The sequence below is a fragment of the Sceloporus undulatus genome, chromosome 2 (assembly GCF_019175285.1).
Source record: "Sceloporus undulatus isolate JIND9_A2432 ecotype Alabama chromosome 2, SceUnd_v1.1, whole genome shotgun sequence".
Taxonomy (NCBI): Eukaryota; Metazoa; Chordata; class Lepidosauria; order Squamata; family Phrynosomatidae; genus Sceloporus; species Sceloporus undulatus.
Genome location: NC_056523.1, coordinates 103,561,219 through 103,583,396, shown reverse-complemented (window position 1 = coordinate 103,583,396; position 22,178 = coordinate 103,561,219). Strand labels below are relative to the sequence as shown.

The 22,178-nt window shown below is 40.1% G+C and overlaps 1 protein-coding gene across 1 annotated transcript in view; it reads right to left on the bottom strand.

Annotated features, from left to right (window-relative positions):
- Positions 1–22,178, bottom strand: part of NDFIP1 (Nedd4 family interacting protein 1) — a 43,471-nt gene that overhangs the window by 11,569 nt on the left and 9,724 nt on the right. The window contains exons 2-7 of the mRNA XM_042450344.1: positions 11,964–12,051; positions 8,747–8,877; positions 7,995–8,082; positions 6,667–6,791; positions 3,545–3,611; positions 224–329 (exon numbers count right to left, since the gene is read on the bottom strand). Coding sequence (XP_042306278.1) covers positions 226–329; positions 3,545–3,611; positions 6,667–6,791; positions 7,995–8,082; positions 8,747–8,877; positions 11,964–12,051 — 603 coding nt within the window. The 3' untranslated portion in view covers positions 224–225. The remainder of the gene's footprint in view (positions 1–223; positions 330–3,544; positions 3,612–6,666; positions 6,792–7,994; positions 8,083–8,746; positions 8,878–11,963; positions 12,052–22,178) is intronic.

Below are 22,178 nucleotides of genomic sequence, written 5' to 3'. Positions count from 1 at the left end.
CTGAATTCAATGGAACTTATTTCCAAAGCACACATGTGCTGGACTGCAGCCTCAAGCACATTTTCAGGAAAAGATTGGCAATTTTAGCCCTCCAACTGCAACTTCCATCAGTTCAGGCCTGTATAGCAAATAGAGAGGAATGCTGGGAATATAGAATTTCATAGTTTATAATCAAGCAAAGAAACACACAAAGGAAATTAAAGCAAGATCACTGAAGTATTACCTTTAGTAAATAAACAGAACTCTAGTCCTGGGAAGAGTAGAAAATGTGTCTGGCATCTTCCGAACCTTTGCATAATTGATAAATCCTCTGAGAAACAGGAGAAAGCCTAAGGAAAAAGAACCCAGTTATTTTTTTATGCATATATTCTGCTCCAGAGATACACAAGTGTTCCACAGTCACTTTTAAAATTGTTATACGGCATTTTTCCTGTGTTTCCTCATCGTGATGCTTGAGCCAGAAGGTTGAACTATGGGTAGGCCAAATCACAATATCCAAGTTCAAACAGAATGGGAGACTGTGGTTTGCCTCAAAATTAACGGCACACAATTGTCACATGCTCCTAAACACAATTCAGTCATGCAGTTTGGAGATGTACTTCAAACATCCCATTGTTCACCTTTGTCAGGGACTCCATATCTGAAAAACAGAATCCAGTTGTGATTACCACTACCATAACTATGGCGCACAATAGATGGGCCCTATGGGGTACCGTCGTCACATGCAAGGGGTGGCGCTTTCAGACGCCCCTCGCACGTGACAAGGGCGTCAAAATGACGGCATCCTGTACATACAGGTGCCGCCATTTTGACATGACAGACGCCTAGCGTCCACACGTCTCGGCGCCTTTATGACGCTGCAAGTGCACCATTGGCACCTTGTGGTGTCACAACGGCGCCACAAAAAGAACCCACTTTTTGCAGGTTCTTTTTACTGCGCGAGGGGGCCGCGTGGTTTGTCCACTGCAGCTCCCTTGCGCAGCAAATTAGGGCGGCAGAAGACCACCCTTTTGAGCGGTCTGTATCCCGCCCATGTTTATGATCTCCACTCCAGAAAGATGTAGTACTTCTTTGCTTAACACAGCGAAATAAACAATAGTGTAAATCAGCAATGGAGCATATCATCAATAAAGCAACTCCTCAAAGCTGTAGCACAAGGCATAATTGACTTATGGAAATTTTCTTCCTCTAACATGCAGTACTTTGCACTTCCTCGCAGCAAATCTTTCTATTTTATTGCTAATTTATACAGCTGGAAAAAGATCTTCCTAGCATTATAAACAAGAACTCTGTGAAATCACAGTCGTGTGATTTTGCAAAAAGCTGATTTTGTTGTTGCCATTCTAGATTTCATCATCCCTAATTTCATTGCTCACTCCTAACCACTGCAAACTCCAAAACCCTTTAGACATAAAAGATAAGCACTCGTCTCAATCAGATCCTTATGAATCTATGCTGCTAGATTCTCTCCACTGGACAAAATGTCAATTTAATCCTACTCCCTGCCTCTTCTTCTGTAACCAGCATTCATAATCACATACCCCACTATTCCAATCACTTCTAAGTTTACTCAAGGATTTGTGGTGAAGATTTTTGAAAGTTTTTGTCTACTGAATCAGCCTCTTCACCTCCCTCCCACCAAGCCACTCAGTTTACTCAGCCTCTGCATTGTTCCTGACCCACCTGGGTTTCTGACACACTCACATAATTGTAAAAACCAAATGGGACACTAAAATTGATCAGACAAAGATGTTTAATTTCTTCCTACTATGCAGTGTTTCTCCTCCCATCCCTAGCTGTACAGATAATAACTACTTTGGGAATGGAGAGGGATTTGAATCATGGAAGCAGTTTGAAACGAAATAGTTAAACACTGCTTTCCTGATCAAATTAGCAGCTTCATACAGCTGCCTTGAAGTAGAAACGGAAAGTAACAAACCACTGAGAAGTCCTTATCTTGTGTTATGTCTAGTTGATCCTTAAGACTTCGTAATACAGCAGACAAACAAGATTGCATAGGTCCCATTTTTGACAACTCGCTTTCCAATGACTTGTTCTTTCCACTGCTCTAAACTATATCCAAAACCTGTATGTATGATGTGTTCGTCTGCTCTTTCAACCACACATGGAACTAATAGGTTCTGGTTATAATTTAGAATGAAAGCGCAGATCTTCGAAAAGGGCTGAAAGAGAAGAGGTGGCCTGGTACACGTAACAGGGATGTTAGAGAGATGATGTGGGGCTAACAACCTACAATACCACCCTCATTCCTTTTAGAGGTGCTATAGTTGAGTTAAAATTAAACAGAAATTTAGTCCCGAAGGGGTCTCATCATCTAATATAATTTCTTTATCCTCCGCTCTCTCTCTCTCTCTTTTTTTTTTTTTTTGTTTTGTTTTGTTTTTTTGCTCATGGCACTACTGTGGTTACTGTTACTGCTGCAACTTCTGCTGCTTTCCTTCACATCACCAGCTTCCTCCATCCCTCATGCTGGCCCAGCAGGGGGTGGAATACCACCACCCCAGTTCTGCTTACCCCATTTCTGTGTGTGTGCATGCCTCCACCAGTCCCATCAGCCTCTCCACCTCCCCCCCAGGCAATCTGGTTCTTTCACCCACTATGAAGGAAAGCAGCAGCCGCAGTTGCAGCACAGAAGCCAAGTGAAGGGAGTAACTGGCTGGGTGTGCGGGGGGGGGGGGAGGCGGAAAGGACTAGTGGAGGCATGTGCACACATGCACACATAGCTAGGGCGAGCGAAGCTAAGGCATTATTCTTCCCGCACCTGGCCAGTATGAGAGATGGGGGAAGCCAAGCTGAGGTGAAGGAAAGTTGCAGCAGCAGAAGAGGAAGCAGTGACTGCAAGAGGAGAGAGCAGAAAGGTTCCAGGGACGACTGGGGGAGGTGAAGAGGCTGATGGGACTGGTAGAGGTGCACACATACATGGTGAATAAAGCTGAGGTCTATTCCCCTACCCCAGACCAATGTGAGATTAAAGTGGAGCATAGAAGGGTGAGATGGAGAGAGGAATATACCATCTCCTGGGTTCAGGGAAAGGGTTCTGTGTCTATGTGTGTGAGCCATTCCCTTCTTTTCTAGGAAAGGTTTGGCCTTTTTCTTTGTCCTGTCCCCCATTCAACAGGTCATGGACCAGAGCACATAATGGTTCCCCATTTTGATGATTTCTGCTTTTTGACAGTGCTCTGGTTCCTAACCTGTCAAATAAGTGGAGCAGACTTGTAAAGGTTTTTTTACATGCAAACAATGAAACGTCCACTAGATGGCGGAATACCTTTGCTCAGAGAAAAATGTCTAAACTGTCTGGAGCCACACATAAAACCTCTCTACAAACAACCATCCTATCAACTAGCAAAAAAGGTTACCAAAAAGTTTTGTTTCTAAAAACAACAACAAAATATACTGCAATCCTTATTTTTTTTAAAAAATCATCTTTCTTTTGGAATAATAACTAAACAACTGCAACATTTTACATTGCTTTAAAAAAAACTTGAAAATTATATTTACTCATTGCTTATGTGTGACTCACCTAAAACAAGGAACACCCACCACAACCAGTACTGGCCATCAAAGTATCCAGGGAAATAGGTGGAGAACTGGGTGGAGAAAAAATAGAATGACACAGAGGGGGGAAAAAGTGAGATCAATCAGTATATAGTTATGGGATTTCACACACTAGCATTTCATTATAGGCTAATTGTTTTTAATGTCAGGCATGTTCCCTACACTACATATACTAACAGAAATTCAGGTTTAAATTATTACTGACAGTATACTGCTATTACTTCTGAATGGCTGGAAAGACTATGTGTACAGCTCAGGAATAACTGACTACTTCCATCCTCCTGGGCAGAAACAGTTGGGTCAAGTGTCAGTTTCAAAAGCAGCACCACTATAACAGAGTGAACCATGAGATATTGGACATAAACTCCCATTATCCACCATCACTGGTTATGCAGAAGTTACAGATCAACATCTGCCCCCCACAACTTATGAGACAGCCACGGTTTTGTTTCCTGGCATGGGTTCAGAGCAGAAGACACAACACTAGAATGAAATATTCGGCTGCTTAAATTAAGAAAGGAGCAAACAGCTCCTCTCTGAAAAGGTAGGTGAATGCATTTGTTGCTAGATGAATTCAAGTTGTTTGCAATGTTTCAGAGTATTCAACATGAGTCACCCTGTAGTTTTCAGAAATGATACCAAGGTTAGAATGCAAAGACAGACAAATGTTTTTCCATGAACAAGTCATGTAGCTGTACATGATGTTTCATTAATATGTATTATCGCTCTGAAGACCGAACAGATGCCTTCAGAGGGGCATATGGTGAAAAAAGCAACTAAAATACACACGGATGGCACTGTAGTTCACTGGTAGCACCCAAGCCTTACACACAGATAATTCCATGTCTCATCCCTGGTATCTTCAGCTAAAAGTACTTTCTAGTAGTATGCGATGGGAAAGGCCTCTACCTGACACCCTGAAGAGCTACTACCAGGCAGAATAATAATTGGGCTAAGGAAGCTTCACAGAAAAACATGTGTAGTTCTAAAAATCTATCCGGTAACTATGCTGAAGTCATCAATAAAAATCTGATCAACTTCAGATTCTGTACACTTCAAACTCTTTCTGAAAATCACTCATTTCTTCCAATCATGCAAGCAGGTCATTGACTTTGGCACAACACAGAACTCTTGAAGGGTGAGTTTCATTACATCTCTACTCCCTTTACAGCTTCACATATGTAACTGTTAGGATAATTCAATCAAACTTGTTCCCTCCAGATATTGCTACACTGGAACTCTCATCAGATCTAGGCAACATAGCAACATAAAGGATGATGGGCATTTCAGTCTAGGTTGCAAAGGGTCACACATTTCCCATCCCTGAACTATAACAATGTATCTAGGTTATCTGTTCCACCTGACTGTGGGAACAGATTAGGACGAACAAGAAAATTCCAATTCCAATCTTAATATTCAATTATATATCTTTACTCTTCAAGATGTCTGGTTCCTTCATAGCTGCCCTTCCAAATCCTAGTCTTTGTCTAATTTCTTGACGGCAATCTCCATTCTAATTAATGACTGAACCAAGGTATGGAAAATCTCAAACTGCTTCTATGTCTTCATTGTCTGCTTTAAAGTTACAAATAGGGTGATAAAATACAGCCTTGGCTGATCCCTTTGCCAACTGTAAACCATTCCATTTCTTCGTATTCCGTCCTCTTGTCCTGAGTATAGGTTATGTTCAGGACCATCAAATGTTGTGTCACATCCATTTCTTTGGTTCAAAACACACTGCAGAAAATAATCCAGTTTGAGACAGTTTTAACTGTCCTGGCTCAGTGTTAGGGAATCCTGGGAACTATAATCTATTGTGGCACCAGAGCTGTCTCACAGAGAAGGCTAAATGTCTCACAAAACTACAGATCCCAGAATTCCCTAGCATTGAACAGTTAAAGTGGTCTCAAACTGGATTTCTGCAGTGTGTTTTTGGACCTTTTAGAGCAATGTACAGTTTTTCATGAGCTACACAGTCAGAGCACAAGCTGGTTTTCTTCTGAAATTCTTTTTTGTGTTCCATTATCCAACATATTTTTGTAATATGATCCCCTATGCCTCTTCTGATCCTGAACCCAGTTGGGTCAGCTGGCATTTCTTGCTCCATATATGGTCTTTGTTGTAGAATTTTGAGCATCACTTTCCTTGAATGGGAAATTAATGCAATGATCCTTTGGTTACTGCAATCCCTGGTATTCCCTTTCTTGGGGACTGGGATGTATATTGAGCATGTCCAGTCTCTGGACCATTGTTTTGTTTTTCATATTTGTACAGTAGATTCTGTCACTAGCCTGAAGCAGTGCTATTGGTATGCCATCTGTTTCTGCCCTGAGTGCAGCTTCCACTTCACTTTTTAAACTTGGAAGTTCATCTTCAAATAGCTCTTTCTCTGTCATCCTTTAATCTCTTTTATACAGTTCTTCAGTGTATTGTTTCCATTGGCTTTTTTTTCTGCTTGGTAATATTATGTGTTCCTCTGCTGGCCACAGAGCCACGTTTTTCCACTGCAGCTTCCTCGCGCGACAAGGCACTGGCAGACCGCCCTTCTTGGGTGGTCTGTACCCCGCCCTAGTACCTATAATAATCCGCATCTATCTATTCTTTGTTTATGTTTTGAGAGTTCCAAAGTTTGTTATTGTTGGGTCTTCAAGATGACTCCAAATTATGACAACCCTATCACAGAGTTTTCTTGGCAAGACTCATTCAAACAAAGTTTGCCATTGCCTTCTTCTTACACTGGAAGCGGAGAGCCAGTGGATTTCCATGGTGCAACAGGGATTTGAATCCTGGTCTCCTAGAATCCTAGTCTGGTACTCAAGCCATTACACCATGCTAGCCCTGAATCCCTGAGTACTGATCTCTAAGAACAGTTTCTGCAAATATACCAATCAGCATAAAGAATTCAAAATCAACACTGCTTCAGAAACTAATTTACAAAGATCCTAGGGTTTAGGCTACAATTTCAAAATGCTATTAACATATCTGTCCAAATTATACTTTGAGTCCAGTCACCAGAAATTATTTATTAATTGAGGAGAGATGCCTCTCCAATTTTTATAATCAACCATTTTCCAATTCGCAACTTACCCTGACAATCAGGATCCATTTAATGAGAGAGAGACCAAATCCAGAAATGGCCCCATATCTTCCAGCTGCTGAAGTAGTCAAACAGAAAGAGAGGAAGAATCCAATCCAGTTGAAAAGGAATGCCACTAGAAAAACAAAAAGGAGGCAAAGTATCTACTGGCTTCTATTGCACCACAGCAATCATATAATTGATTCTAATTTGTATTACTTATGAAAAATGCAATGAACATAAAAAATAAATATACTGCTTGCTGTTATATGTCGTATAACTGCAGATATTAACAAAGGTAGCTACAAAAACATTTCTGGGGAAAAAGCTATGAAAAAACATCTTTTGGAGAAATGTGTGTATGAACTCAAGCTACTGGCACTACCTATGTACTGTCAACAGCAGACCTCTCTTAGGGAAGTCAATCAATAGTTACTCATCATAAAGAGTTGATGCAGCCTCCAAGTTTTAAAGGTTCTATGCCTCTCTGTATCAGTTGCTGAGGAGCAACTGTGAGAAAGGACCCTTGCCTTCAGGCTCTGCATGCAGGCTTCTCAGGGGCAGCTGGTTAGTCACTGTGAGAAAGAACATGTTGGTCCAGAGGGGCCTTTTGGCCTGAGGGGCCTTTTGGTTCTTATTTAATTAAACAAAAATGTTCACTCCACCCTTCCATCTTTCTTTTCTGTCTCTTTCAATATAAAATGCAAACATGATAAAACAAAATCCCACTTCTGGTATCTAGTGGTTAAATTTGCCCTGCCTCCTTGGACTCCCTTTCTTCCAGGCACTGTAATCAGAGGACTGTGCAGCTTATCCCAAATAATGGGAAGCCCTTATGTAAAGGGGCTGATTCAGGATGAAAGTCTAGAAACAGTTAGTGTATGGTACATCACTCTCCGTATGACAGGGGAAAACAGGTGCCATACAATTAGTCCGAATAATCAATATTCAGATAAGGAATCTACTACAGGAATGGACTATTCTAAATAGGGAACTACAATGAGCCCTTGGTATCTGCTTTGGTTCCAGGACACCCCCCCCCACATGGATACCAAAATCCCTGGATGCTCAAGTCCCATTATATACACAGCATATACCCATTATATGCACAGTAAAACGGTGGTTCTTATATAAAACAACAAAATCAAGGTTTGCTTTTTATAATTTCTGATATATCTATATATCTATATATCTATATACATATAGTTTTAAAGTAGAAGATAGTTAAATCCATGGATAAAGAATCTATGTAAAGGGATAGCCAACTGTAAAATATTAGTTCAGACTTGCTAACCGTTCTGACATCTTTTAAAATGTCCACCTTTTAAAATGTACTCACTGAAGAAGGTCAGCATGAAAATGCCATCATTTCCTATCCTCAGCTGGTCAGTATCATCAAAATCATCCCGTGCCACAAAGTCCTCCTCCTAAAACATAAACAGGTCAAGATAGCTAGCATATATGCGATGGAAACTAAACTGTAAGATACTGCCAGGATAAGGTTTACATTATCCCCCCCCCCCCCCGGTTTAAGAGCTGCCGATGCAAGACACACCCCTTTCCTTTTCAGTGAATGTCAAAAAAGAGTAAAAAATATTTTGTATCTGAATTCTTTATACATGAGGGGTAGTAGTGCACCAGACACCCCTTTGAAGTCTTTCCTACAGTTAAAACTCAATGATTCTATAGAGGAGAGACAGTAGCTAAGGACAAATGAAAGAGGAAGACTATAACTGATTTTCAGCCTAAAACAACTGAGAGATTACTTTTTCAAAAAAAGGCATATAAGGTGTATTTCCATTCATTTGGAGCGGGGTGGGTGGGAGATCTGACATAATTTAAAAGGCAATACTTGCCAAAACAGCATGAGTTGAACTGATCAAAGCCTTTAATATACAGGGGGCCTTGGCAATTTACTTATATTAATGAGACTGTTCACATTATTGCAGTAATCTAAATATGTCCTTAAAAAAGGAGATATCTGTCAAAACACAAAGATAATAAGTGCACAAAGCATTTTTACAAATTGTACAAAACATTTTATTCACATAGGAAATACTACTAAAGAACATAGTATCAAAATGCACTTACCCTTCCAGGAACTAAAGGAATAGTGGCTTCTGCCTTAGTTCTCTCAGCCTCATCATATGTGGGCAGTGTTGTGGCCACATTATAAGAAGGTGGTTTTGGAAACCCTGACTCATCTTTGAAGTCAAAATACACTGGAAGGTGGGAAAGAAGGAAAGATACATGGGTTAATTTTCAAAGCAAAAAGGTTTTTTTAAACTACAAGTTATCACTTACCGTACTTTGGGGGGGAAACTGAATGTGTTGACAAACAGAACTACTTAGAGGATTGAAAATCTGTGTTTTAAAAATCTGAATCCAGAAAAGTAAAGGCAGTAGTAAAGTGATTAAGACCAGAATATTTTAACACTGTAATTAGATAGACTACATAATTGGGAAAAGAAAATGGAACAGGTCTATTCTCACAGCAAAATAAGACCAGACACAGATTGCAGCACAGACCGTGAGCTAATAAGTTCACAAACACTAAACCAACCATCATGCTGAAATACTGCATGAAGAACATCCCAGCAAAATGTAAAAATAACATGAAAAATAGATTTGCACTATTAAAACTAATTGACTGAGAAGAACTGGTAGCTTCTGTCTCCCAAGGCAGAGCAGAGCAGAAACCACCCCTCTCTTAAAGTATTACAGTACTGATTATTATATAAAACTGTAAGGGAACTGCATGAGCACTATGAGCATCACATGCCTAGTTTTCTGGCATCCAAAGATGACAGGAGGAGAGAGATATCCATGAGCTTCTATAGCAGGATGGTACCATGGAGGCTTAACATTCAATTTTGTCTTCCTTATACTCTTAATGAGAAATAATTTGCATGGAGGGTGATAGTCTGAAACAGAGAAACACTCTAGTCCATGGAGGCCCTCCACATAAGTCAGAACCCTGATTTCCCAGGGCTTCTCCCCATGGGGAACCTCTGTGAAGAGTAGAGGTTTTCATTTGTCAGCTATCTCCTTCCTTGTGTACAAGACAAGGGCCCTTCACCCATGCTCTTGGGGTCCTCTGCCATAGCCACCACCAAAGAAGGGGGGAAAGGCAGGAGAGAGGAGAAGAAGGGAAGGCCAAGAAAACTCTCAAACTGCTTTCAGAGAAAGGAAAAACTTCGCTGGCTCGAAGAGACACATCCTATTAGGAGTGTAGGCAGGAACAAGACTGGGGCCCAGGGGGGCTAGCTCCTCCCTATATAGGGGGCCGGTCTTTTGTTTATTGTCCCTGCCTACAGGAGCGAATAGGAGGAGCTCAACCCAGAATACAGGCGGTTAGGACCCTGTCTGCTGGGAAATGGGGGCAGATTGCCTTCCTCATGAATTACTACTAGAAATTTTTTAAATACTTGAATGGGGCAAGATATTACAAGACTGATTTGGCAGATATTAATATGAAGGTCCATAAAAGAAGCCTAGAATAAACATGTAATAATATAAAATAATTGTGTTTAAAAAAAGTGAAACAGATATTTTTCGCCCAACTAGCTGAAACATTAACCTGACACTGACCATTTTCTTTGGTATCATAAAATCAGTATTTTAAAAATACTCTACCACTGATTAACTAACAGTTCTAATAATTTTTGAACTGTCAAATGGCTAATCTTCCTCTAAACTGTCCTTCATTCCTCTTCTTTTTCCAAGTATGTTTCATGAACTGCACTAACACCTTAATATGGAAAATAAAGTTATATAAACAAGTTATATTTTATGTGACAATGGATACAATACTAAGCATGTTTACTGTGATGTAAATCAGACAACAGAGACTACATCTAATGAAGCAGTCTACGAAAGTTTATGCTACCAACATCTTTCTCTCAGTTAATCCCAAAAGGTGCTACAAGATCCCTTTGAATACTGATCCAGACTAACACAACTGTGTCTTTGAATTCTACCATGACTGAGATATACAATGAACCCTTAGTACCTGCTGAGATTTGGTTCTAGGATCCCTCCCACCATGGATACCAAAATCCATGGATGCTCAAGTCCTGTAAAATGCAGTGGTGTAGCAAAATGGTGTTCCTTATATAAAATGGCAAAATAAAGGTTTGCTTTTTGGAATATAACACACACACACACACACACACACACAGAGAGAGAGAGAGAGAGAGAGAGAGAGAGAGAGAGAGAGAGAGAGAGATGGCCAACTGTAGTCTGTAAACAATATATTATGAGCCAAAGTTAAGCACACTTGGATCCCACTGATTTCACCAAGAGGAATAGCATGTGCTTAAATCTATTTTAATATATGTTCCTATTTCTTTCTGTAGTTCTTTTCCTCCTCCATAATTTTTAATATGCATTTCTATTTCCTTCTTTAAGTCTCTTCTCTCCACAGAGAGAATGAAGATAGTAAAACCATTATCCAAGTGCCAGCAGCACAGCATGACTCTGTGTCCTTTTATTCAGGTGTGATTATGTGTAAGAGATCCTCGTGTGCAGCTTCTACAGCCTCTCAGTGTTAATTGCCTTAGCAAAATGCAAAGTTGTCACAGCTATACTGCTATCAATTATGAATGTAATCATATAATGAATGTCACTTAGAAGCAGATTATGGTTTCTTCATTCATCCTTATTAATTCTACACTGCTTCTAAATATATTCCTATGTCTCAATTTGAAACCCAGATGGCTGGGGACTTTACAGGATGAGCACAGCCTCTTGTTACAGCTGGGTTCAGCTAAAGCCTGCCTGCAAAATCCTTAGCAATACAGGAGAAGGATATATCCTGCTAGCAGGAAGCAACAACGAGCCAATATTTTCAAATGTTTTCAAACGTACCATAAGCAGCTGCTCCATTATTAGGACCACATGTTAACAACAATCAACATAAGGTTAGATGTGCAAGGAAGTAAAGATTTGGTCCTTGCTGTGTCACTATGTGAACTCCACTTTTTCAACCGGAAGCAGCAACACCAGAAAGCAAGCTCTGTTTCCTGACAGACATAGGGTGTTGATGGCAAGACTTCAACAGCCACATGTGCAACACAAGATCAACTATAAGCAGAGCTACTGTTGTTGTTTTTACAATTCTCGGAATTAGCCTTTCCGTTTCTACTAAGAATATTATGTAACATACAATGATTGCTTTAGGCAATCTCATAACACACACACACCGTGAAATGTAGGCTGTCTACAAATAACTCTGTCATCCATCCAATTACCAGCAAAGCAATTCTAACACCAAACATCACTGAGAAAATTATGATTATATTCTTACCTGTGTTTTCACCAGAAATGCTGCTATAAGGTGGTGGAAAATCATTCACAACTTCCAGGTTTTCAACAGACTCCTCCTCATTCTGCAACTGAATAAGAAATATTTCCTATTTAACATAGGCAGAATTAGATGAGAAGGGCAAATTTATGATAGGCAAAAAGAAAATAGTGATGACTCAGAAATTAAAGTCACTAAGAAATTACATTTTTTAAGGGCAGATCTTTCCAAAGCATGGTAATTTAAAATGAGTGATTTAAAAACTTAACTCCACAGTGTTCCATGACTGATTTGAATCGTGATTTAAGTTAAAACTGCCCTGTTTGAAACTGTATGTTTTTTGAATAAAGATACTTTCTACCTGGCTGAGTTAACAGTTAAACGTATCAATCTGTAACTGAACAGTATATGTATGAACTTTCCAAGCATAATCCAAACTACGTATCTGGCCAGACAGACCACGTGCCTTTTGGGCAACAAAGGGACTTTGGGCAACAACTTAGAAATAAGAGAGAGATACCCTTATAGGTGCAACCTAAAGATGCAAAATTTATCACTCTAGCTTTCCTAAAGCATGATGCAGTCCTGTGACTCTAATACCATCATTTTTCATTTGTCTGCATAATTTTTACCATCATCATTATTATTATTATTAACCTTTATTTGTGAAGCGCTGTAAATTTACACAGCGCTGTACATGCAATCCTTTTAGTTAGACGGTTCCCTGCCCTCAGGCTTACAATCTAAAAAGACATGACACAGAAGGAGAAGGGAGTGGTGACGGGAAAGGGTAAGAGGTCCAGCAGTTCCTCTCAACCGCCGAGGCCTGGACCAAGGCAGATGGACTGAAGGGAGGGCTTGGCTTCAAAATGGAAGGTTAATCATTATCCAGGGAAAATACATACTCACAAGTAGGATAATGCATATACAGTACATAGCAATACAGGAAATGGATCGATAAACAGCCAACAACAGAACATCAGATAGTAAGCGACAATTATGCGATGCCTGGGAAGGCTTCTCTGAATAGGATGGTTTTCAACTCCGTTTTGAAGCTGGTTAATGAAGTGATGGCTCTTGCTTGTGGAGGAAGAAGGTTCCAGGAGTGAGGGGCAGCAAGTGAAAAGGGGCGAATCCGGGATGGGGCAGAGGAAATCCTGGGCTGAGACAGGAACCCTTGACTACCAGAACGGAGGGCCCTGGTGGGAAGGTGAGGAGAAAGAAGGTCTGATAAGTAAGGAGGGGTCAGTCCATGGAAGGCTTTGAATGTCGACAGCAGGAGCTTATACTGAATGCGGAAAGGGAGAGGGAGCCAGTGAAGGGATGCCAACACAGGAGAGATGTGGTCAGAGCGGTGGGTGGAAGTGATTATGCGTGCAGCTGAATGCTGGACAGAGATTAAAGGACGGAGGTGAGAAAAAGGAAGCCCAGCCAGGAGGACATTACAGTAATCAAGTCGTGAGATCACTAGGGCATGGACCAGGATCTTGGCAGTAGAGGCAGTGAGATATGGTCGGATTTTGGCAATATTGTACAAAAAGAATCTACAAGCCTTGGCTGTGGTCTGGATCTGAGGGATACACGACAGAGAAGAGTCAAAGATAAAGCCAAGACTGCGGGCTTGCTGGACTGGTTGAATGGAAATGTTGTCCACAGAGACAGAAAAGGAGTGTTGAAGGGTGGGCTTAGGAGGAAAGACAAGAAGCTCCGTCTTGGACATGTTGAGCTTCAAACACCGATGGCGCATCCACTGTGAGACAGCTGTAAGGCAAGATGAGACTTGCTGTTCAAGCCTTGGAGAAAGGTCAGGGGCAGAAAGATACAGCTGGGTGTCATCGGCATACAGATGGTAGGAAAAACCAAAAGAGCTGATGAGTTTTCCTAAGGACAGTGTGTAGAGAGAAAACAGAAGGGGACCCAGAACAGAGCCCTGGGGAACTCCAACAGATAAGGGAACAGGAGAAGAAGTCTGACCACCTGCAACTACTGCAAAAGATCTGCCAGACAAGTAAGATCTAAACCAGTCAAGAACAGAGTCTGAGAACCCAAGGTCAGAGAGTATGTCAATTAGGAGACAGTGATCAACAGTGATCAACACCTGACGAAGTTGGCTTCATGATGAATTCTACACCTTCTCATTGGCCTAATAAAAATATCATTATGATGTGTAATGAAGTTTTTGTTTTACAGTCAACAGGGCCATCCCTGCATCCCCCCCCCCCTTTTTTTTTAAGCAAGATGGCTACAGCTGCAACTCAATAACACATATTTGATAATAGGTCCTAGTGGGGTCAAAAATGAATTTAGTACCATGCGTAACATCAAGATGTGTAAGTATACAAAACTTTCCAGAACATAAAACAAGAGTATTTATCCATGAGATGGAAAGTAAATATCCTGTTGGGTGGTCATAGAGTCATAAATATTCATGATTTGAGAAGTATCCACATTGCAAAGATTGGGCAAATATAAGTTCTCCCATTTGGGCTTTGTAGTTGATTCCATTGATTTACAGGATACTATCTCCTGGATTTAAACACCTACAACAGCCATAATAATAAATACAATGGCAGAATGCCCATGGTGAAAAGGAGAAGATAAAATGGCCAAGAAAATATGAGTGTTGTGTTTTGTACAGTAAGATAAATGAATTTTTAGTAAGATATATTCTAATTATGCCAATTAATATACATGTGTATGTGTATGCCCATGTTTATTGTTTATATGCTGGATTTTTCTTAATGTGCCATGATATTTATAACACACCATAATCTGGGTTATTTAAATGCACTGGCTCTTGTCAAGCTCAGTTTATTATATGGGATATTCTTAGAAGCCTCTTCCATCCTTTTTCATTTTTCTATTACAGACAAGCTATAGATTCAAAACTCCTGCAAGACTTAGCATTGTATCTCACTAATAATATGAAAGTGATCCTGCTCTCAACGGGGAAAGAATGTGCTATTTTTCTACAAATAATGCCAGCCAGCTGAAATTCTACTAAGTGCCCCTTTAACACAGCAAGAATTTGCATTATATGAAGAACAAATCACACAATTTGATTGGATTACTGGTGCCTTGATAGCATATGACTGGTAATTAAGGTAATGCAAAAGTGAGGTTTTTTTTTCCTTCACACATTGCTGAAAAGTGATGTGGAATTCAGGCAAAAAAAAAAGTCAAAGAAGGATCTGATCAAAGTCTTGCAAGATCAGAGGAACTACAACAAAAATGATATCTTGTGATTTTGCCAAAAAACATTTCCTTCCAAACATAAAGACACAAAATATTTGTTCTGTTTAAAGAAAATTACTAATCTTAATCTTCCAACCCCATAAGAACAAATATATTTCTGAATGAAGGTTTTGCTAAGGAAGAATACAAAATTCTCCTCTAATACAAAAAGCTATGAAGCTTTGTTTATTAGCTATTTTCATACCTTCTACAGTTTTCAATATCAACTTCAAAGGAAGTTGTTTTAATAAAGAAAGTGGATTATCTTTACTAGCCATTTGGATACGTCTTTAAAAGTAAAAATGTTCAGCCCGTTAACCATTTTCAAATTTATATTCAGAATACTATACAAAGGAAAATAGAAAATACCAGTTGGCACTTATAACCCAATGAATGTAAGGGAATAATGGAAGAAATTATGAAATCTCCAAAAGAAATCCATCGTTCTCCCCAAGCCCAAATGTCAACATTACAAGATGGCATACCGCATAAAAATACTTGAACATGAAAATATATTTTCTAGCTTCTTTTGCCACTCCCATTGTGAAACACGCCTTGAGATACTGAAGAATGGACACAAACATTCACGGACAACAACTTGTGTACCAATTTAAAACATTATACATCTTTTTATCAAGGCCACCATAAATGCTGGAAAATTAAATGTACATTTCTACTACTGAACATATATTAGAAAGTTGTGGGCAAAACTGCTTAACACTCTCAGCATAATAATGTATGTGAGGCTTTACACTGCAGATACCACTCCTCATATCTTATCCTGTTGCTATAGCAACATAGGGGTGTTTCCAAGATCTCTGTTAGGTATGTGAAAAATATACTGCTTATCACACTTGCACTTAACAAAGTAAAATACAATCCATATTTCTGAGACTGCATAGACAGAATACATCACATAATGATAAATAAGCCACCCCTTTCTTGGCTCTGACTTGTCCAACCATTTGTCCTCCTGAACAGGTTTTACAGGGTCCTCTCCCTTCCTTCCCTTCATTGCAGAGATGGACTTATACATTCATTCAGAAGCAAAGAGGAAGATAGCTCTCTTGAGTTTATGAAATACATCTCTTGTCATACTTGTGGATGGGATGGTAGATGAGATGCTACCAAGGAAAAATTAAGATATGCCACAACAGGGACATGCCCTTATCAGAGAGTTGGGGGTCACCTGCATCTGCATTTCTGTTTACTGCTGAGGGACAGCCACTCCTCACTGCATCAGTGGTTTTAAGATTATTTATGGCAGTTCTTTAATACCCTTGGATGTAGTTCATTTGGCCCTGGAGACTTGAATTCATTTAGAATAACCAGATATTCCTGTACTACTTCTTTACCTATTTTGTGCCACATTTTCCCCAGGCTGACCACTATTCTCCTTTTGTGAGAAGGTTGAGGCAAAGAAGATGTTAAGTAGTTCTGTTAGCATTTTGCCATCTTCTCCGTGCAGTGGCCCTATCATTTTCTTGTTCTCACAGTGGCACAGAAATCAAGCAGGGAGGAGTCAGGGAGCACTCTGGGTGTCCTCTGCCATACTAGCTACTTTTCTAATCCCTACCTTTTTAAAATTTATAACACCAGAAAATTGTACTCATCCTAGACTCTCTTATCAGAAAATGTGAGTTAAAAAAATATTTCCAAGCAAGAAATTTTGAGTAATTAGTTTTCAAGGAAGATTTATGCTACCACTGAGTTAAAAAATCTAGTCAGCCCAGGAGCTTTAGTGTTACATAGTATGGCTACGTCAAAACCAGAGGCCTGGGAGGATACCAAAGAACACTATGCAAACTACTGTCTTGTAGAGTCCCCCACATCTTAATCTCTAAGCATTTATATCACATAATCCAGATTACAATAAACCACAAACTGTAAACAGAAGCAAGTTAAGTACATCACTTAAAAATGCTTGCAGCAGAGATAACTATGATTAAAGCAAATGTTTTTTCACTGCCTTACTGTTTCAACAAAGTTATTTAGAAGTTGTACAGTACTTTAAATAACTAGAAATCTCTATGTTAACTATTTTAAATTGGTACCCAGAGTTATTATACTCAGCTTTCTTAAATTTAAAACAACTCTTTCCATGTACCTTCCCATTCTTGCTTTTCCCACTGTAGGTTTTCAACAAGACTCCCATGGTTATTAATCCTATTTGAACAACAGACCACATAAACTTTATTATACACTCATCCCTCCATAGTTGCGGATTTGGTTATTCACGGATTTGATTAATATATTCTCTCTAGGAATATCTAGGTCCTCCAGTGGAACACTATGATCAACTTTAACTGAAAGTTGCACTGAAAGACCTAGAGATTCCTAGAGAGAATACTCTATTGGGCATTTGTAGCTCCTCCAGTGTAGTTCTATGGTCAGTGTCTGTTGGATGTTGACCACAGAGTTGCACTGGAGGACCTAGAGAGGTGTCCTCTCAGGTAAAATATGGTGTTTTTGTTATTTGCACTTTTTCCATATTCATGGGAGTCTTCCATATTCATTCACCCTAGTGAATATAGAGGGACAAGTGTACTACATAAAAAACAACAACTTCATATTGTAAACTATTATGAAAAAGTCACAATCTAATATGTTTATTCAGAAATATGTCTTGCTATATTTAATGGTACAGTGGTGCCTCGGGATACGAAATGATCGGGTTACGAAATTTCCGGGATACGAAAAAGTTGGATTGGCAAAAACTGTTTCGGGTTACGAAATATTTTTCGGAAATCATTTCGGCGCGAAATTCAAATGCTGCAATGCAGCTATAGGTTTCCAGTGCTAACGGAAAAGTGTTTCGGGTTAACGAAATTTTCGGTTTCGAAAGGAATGGCGGAACGAGATTAATTGTCGTAACCACGAGGCAACGCGGTAACTGGTCTCTGGTCACAACATTTATGACTGTAGCCTAAATCATATTTAGACTTTCATATATTTCTTCTAAGCCCTTACCACACCAATAATAATTTTTCCAGAATTATTTTTGGGCATATTGTACACCCTTTCTCAAAGAAATATAACAAAAGCAGCATATCAAGAAATAAGTGTGAAAGCAGATCAAATGCATTACATTGATTTTACATCATTCTGAATTGATGAGCATGCCCAATTTTACTCTATACACTCCTTTCTAATTTAGTATCATCAGTGTCTATTTGTTCCTCTCTCAAAAGAAAAGATCTAGAAGAAAAAAAACAAGAATAACGCTTTATACTCTACAGATTGATCCTAAAAAATATGAGACAGAAATAGGCCCCTGCATTTCTATGTGATTTCTTTCTAATATATTCAGAACTGGGGTTTCAGAAACAATGGACAGGATCCAAAGAAGACTTTCTATTGATGGAAGTGGCATGGATTTAGGAGAGGCATTTTTAGCAGATTTTTAGCAATTCCTGCTTCTCTCTTCAGCTCTCTGGACCACTTCCAGTGATATTTTAGAGGGACAACTGTATATACTTGTGTATAAGTTGACCTCATGTATAAGTCAAGGGCAATTTTAGGGTCAAAATCATGGATTTAGATATGACCTGTGGATAAGTCTCTAAAAGGGGAAACAAAGCACCACTTCCCTTCCTACTTCTCCCTCTCTGGATCTCTCTCAAGGGTCACAGTCTTGGAATGGAAAATAAAGAAACAAGCCTTGGCACGCTCTCTCTCTCTCTCTCTCTCTCTCTCTCTCTCACTCAATCTCTCTCTCCCCCCCCCCCTCCCTCCCTTTACCACCAGGATTTCCAAGGCTCATGGTTTGCAAAATGGGGTAGAAACTCCTCTCTCTCTCTATTCCCTTTACCATCAGCATTTTCTAAATTCATGGCTTGCAAAACAAGGTACAAGCCTGGCCATACTCTCCCCCCCCACACACCCTTTGTCTCAGCAGCTGCTTGTTAGCTCTGGCTACGAAAGAAGGGTGGGAACTTCTTTTAGGAACTTTATAAGCAATATTAACTTATTGCCCCATATATAAGTCAACCCATGATTTTGGAGTCCATTTGGGGGCATAAATTTCTTGACTTATAGTCGAGTATATACAGTATCTGCCCTTCGGAGCAGATTTTCAGAAAATAAAAGGGGATCTAGATCAAAATTCTAAAACCAACCTAAGAGAACTCATATTGCAAACCTATCCTTAGTTAAAAGTCATAATTGGCCAATTTCCCCCTCTATCATCATTATTTCCATTTCTATCCCACCATTCTCCAAACAATGGTGGCTTACAACACATTAAAACAATGCAGATTAAAAACTATAATAAAACATTAACAGAAAGTATATACAAAGCTTATTTAAAAGGAAATTAAAAATTACAATTCATCAAAAGACTACTGTATATACTAAGTATGAAACAGTGCAGCACACCACCGTAAGCCCTCCCAGTCAGTTTCTAAAAGTCTGACAGCATAAGAATATTTTGACTTACTGGCAAGAAGGAGAGCAAGCAGGAAGCCATCCTGGTCTCCCTAGGAAGGGACTTCCAACGTCTGGAAGCAACCACTAAAAAGGCCCTTTCCTTTGTTCCCACCAAATGAGCTGGGGAGTACCATGAGATAGACACAAAGACCTCTCCTGAAGATCCGAGATTTAATGGGATCATAAAAGGAGACATGGTCCTTCAAACAAGTTGGACCCAAGTCAAATACAGCTTTATAGGTCATAACCAGCACTTCAAATTGTGCCAGGACTAGCAGCCAGAGGAGCTCTTGAAATAATCAAGCTGTGTGCTCCTTTAGCCAGCCTCAGTTAACAACCTGGCTACAGCTCTTCAGGCCGACTGAAATTTCTGAACACTTTACAAAATCAACCCTACACAAAGCATGTTTCAGTAATCTACTACCATACTCTCTCTTAGGTGACATCAAAACCTAATTATGGCCAAAATAAAGCTGCTTCGGGTCTCTTTGGAGGTATGCTATTTAAATGATACATGGGTCCTAAGAGTCCGGAGGTCGCACCAAAGCCACACTCCATTCCTAAGCACTGGAGTGCAGCTTTGGTGCAGCTTTTGGATTCTTAGGGCACATGCATCATTTAACAGCATACCTCCAAAGAGACCCAAAGCAGCTTTATTTTGGCAGTCTGTAACAGGCCACAATATCCTCTTCATAGCCTGTCATACCTAAATGGAAACTCTATGATACAACTCAATAGAAATATTATCCAAAAGACTTCACCTTCTAAACCTCTCTCAGATTTCTCTGCAAAGCAACCTGAGACATTGGTACTGCTTTAATGGTAAGATGACTCTATAACTAATGTCCAGTGTGCATTCCACACAAACAAATTATCAAAAAGTGCTGCATTTTTCAGAACATCCCAGTGCTGTCAAGCAGCTCCAATACTACACCTAAATATAACCATATTCCACTTACAGAAGAAAAAAAAGGCTTTTATATGTACCATCCCACTTGATAATACAGTACACTAAATTCTCTTGTCCATTGCCTGATCATAAAGTGATCAATTTCTGGAAACCCCAAATGTTCAGTCAATTAAACCTTCAAGAGACAGGTAAACAGAATGTTTATATAAGTAGGAGTCAACTCATTGTAATGCCTTGTGCATACACACAGATCATCTATAAAACATGACCTGTACAACATAAATGTTTTTAAAAGATCACATCTATAACAACACTTTATCACATTGCTGATTCTTTCTATAAAACACTATCTAGACTATCTAAAACACTATAAAAAAACTCCTCCCCTCCATAACTGTCATCTTTCGGCCTGTGAGGGAGAGAATAGGCTGGCCCAGCTCCATCAGGGCTAGCCTGAAGAAAGAGGTTCCCCCCTCCTTAACTGTCATCCTTCTGCCTGTGAGGGAGTGAATAGGCTGGCCCAGCTCCATCAGGGCTAGCCTGAAGAAAGAGGCTCCCCCCTCCTTAACTGTCATTCTTCTGAGTGAGGGAGAAATAGGCTGGGTGGCCCAGCTCCATCAGGGCTAGCCTGAAGAAAGGGCTCCCCCCTCCAAACAGTATCCTTGCCTGAGAGGTGAGAATAGGCTGGCCCAGCTCCATCAGGGCTAGCCTGAAGAAGAGGCTCCTCCCTCCATAACTGTCATCCTTTGCCTGGGAGGGAGAGAATAGGCTGGCCCAGCTCCATCAGGGCTAGCCTAAGAAGAGGCTCCTCCCTCCATAACTGTCATCCTTCTGCGCTTGAGGGAGAGATAGGCTGGCCCAGCTCCATCAGGGCTAGCCTGAAGAAAGAGGCTCCTCCCTCAATAACTGTCATCCTTCGGCCTGTGAGGGAGAGAAATAGGCTGGCCCGCTCATCAGGGCTCGACTGAAGAAAGAGGCTCCTTCTCCATAACTATCTCGTTCAGCCTATGAGGGAGAGAATAGGCTGGCTCAGCTCCATCAGGGCTGAGCCTGAAGAAGAAGAGCCCCCCTCTGGTCATCTGCCTTGGTCCAGGCTCATTGGGAGAGAAGAACTGCTGGACCTGACCCCCCCCAACCATTGCCCTTTGTCCTTTTGTGTCGTGCTTTTTAGATGTGTAAGCCTGAGGGCGGGAACGCAAGCTATTATCCCCTCTGTTGTGAAGCCGCCTGTATTCCCAGTGATTGGGCGGCATATAAATAAATCCTATTATTATTATTATTATTATTATTATTTTATTATTATCTTTTTTACCTGTTCCATACTATTAACTGAACAAACTGTATACCATTATCAGCATCCAAATAATCATTGTATAACCTGCCAGATCTTTTTAAATCTGCAGGTAAACTAGCCAAAAACTAGCCAAAATTAGTAGTTTTAAAAGTTCAATCTGAGATGCCTCAATCTAAGATTCAACATCATGTTGAACAGATAACCAAATGGTGCATGACTGTCTGCAAGCATCAGTGTAAGTGGGACTGGGTGTTGCTGGCAATGGACAGACATTGCGATTTCTGCTCACCAAGCTTTCCAAGTAACTCTCGTAATGGTAACCTACCTCCCAAAGATGCTGGGGTAGAGAAAG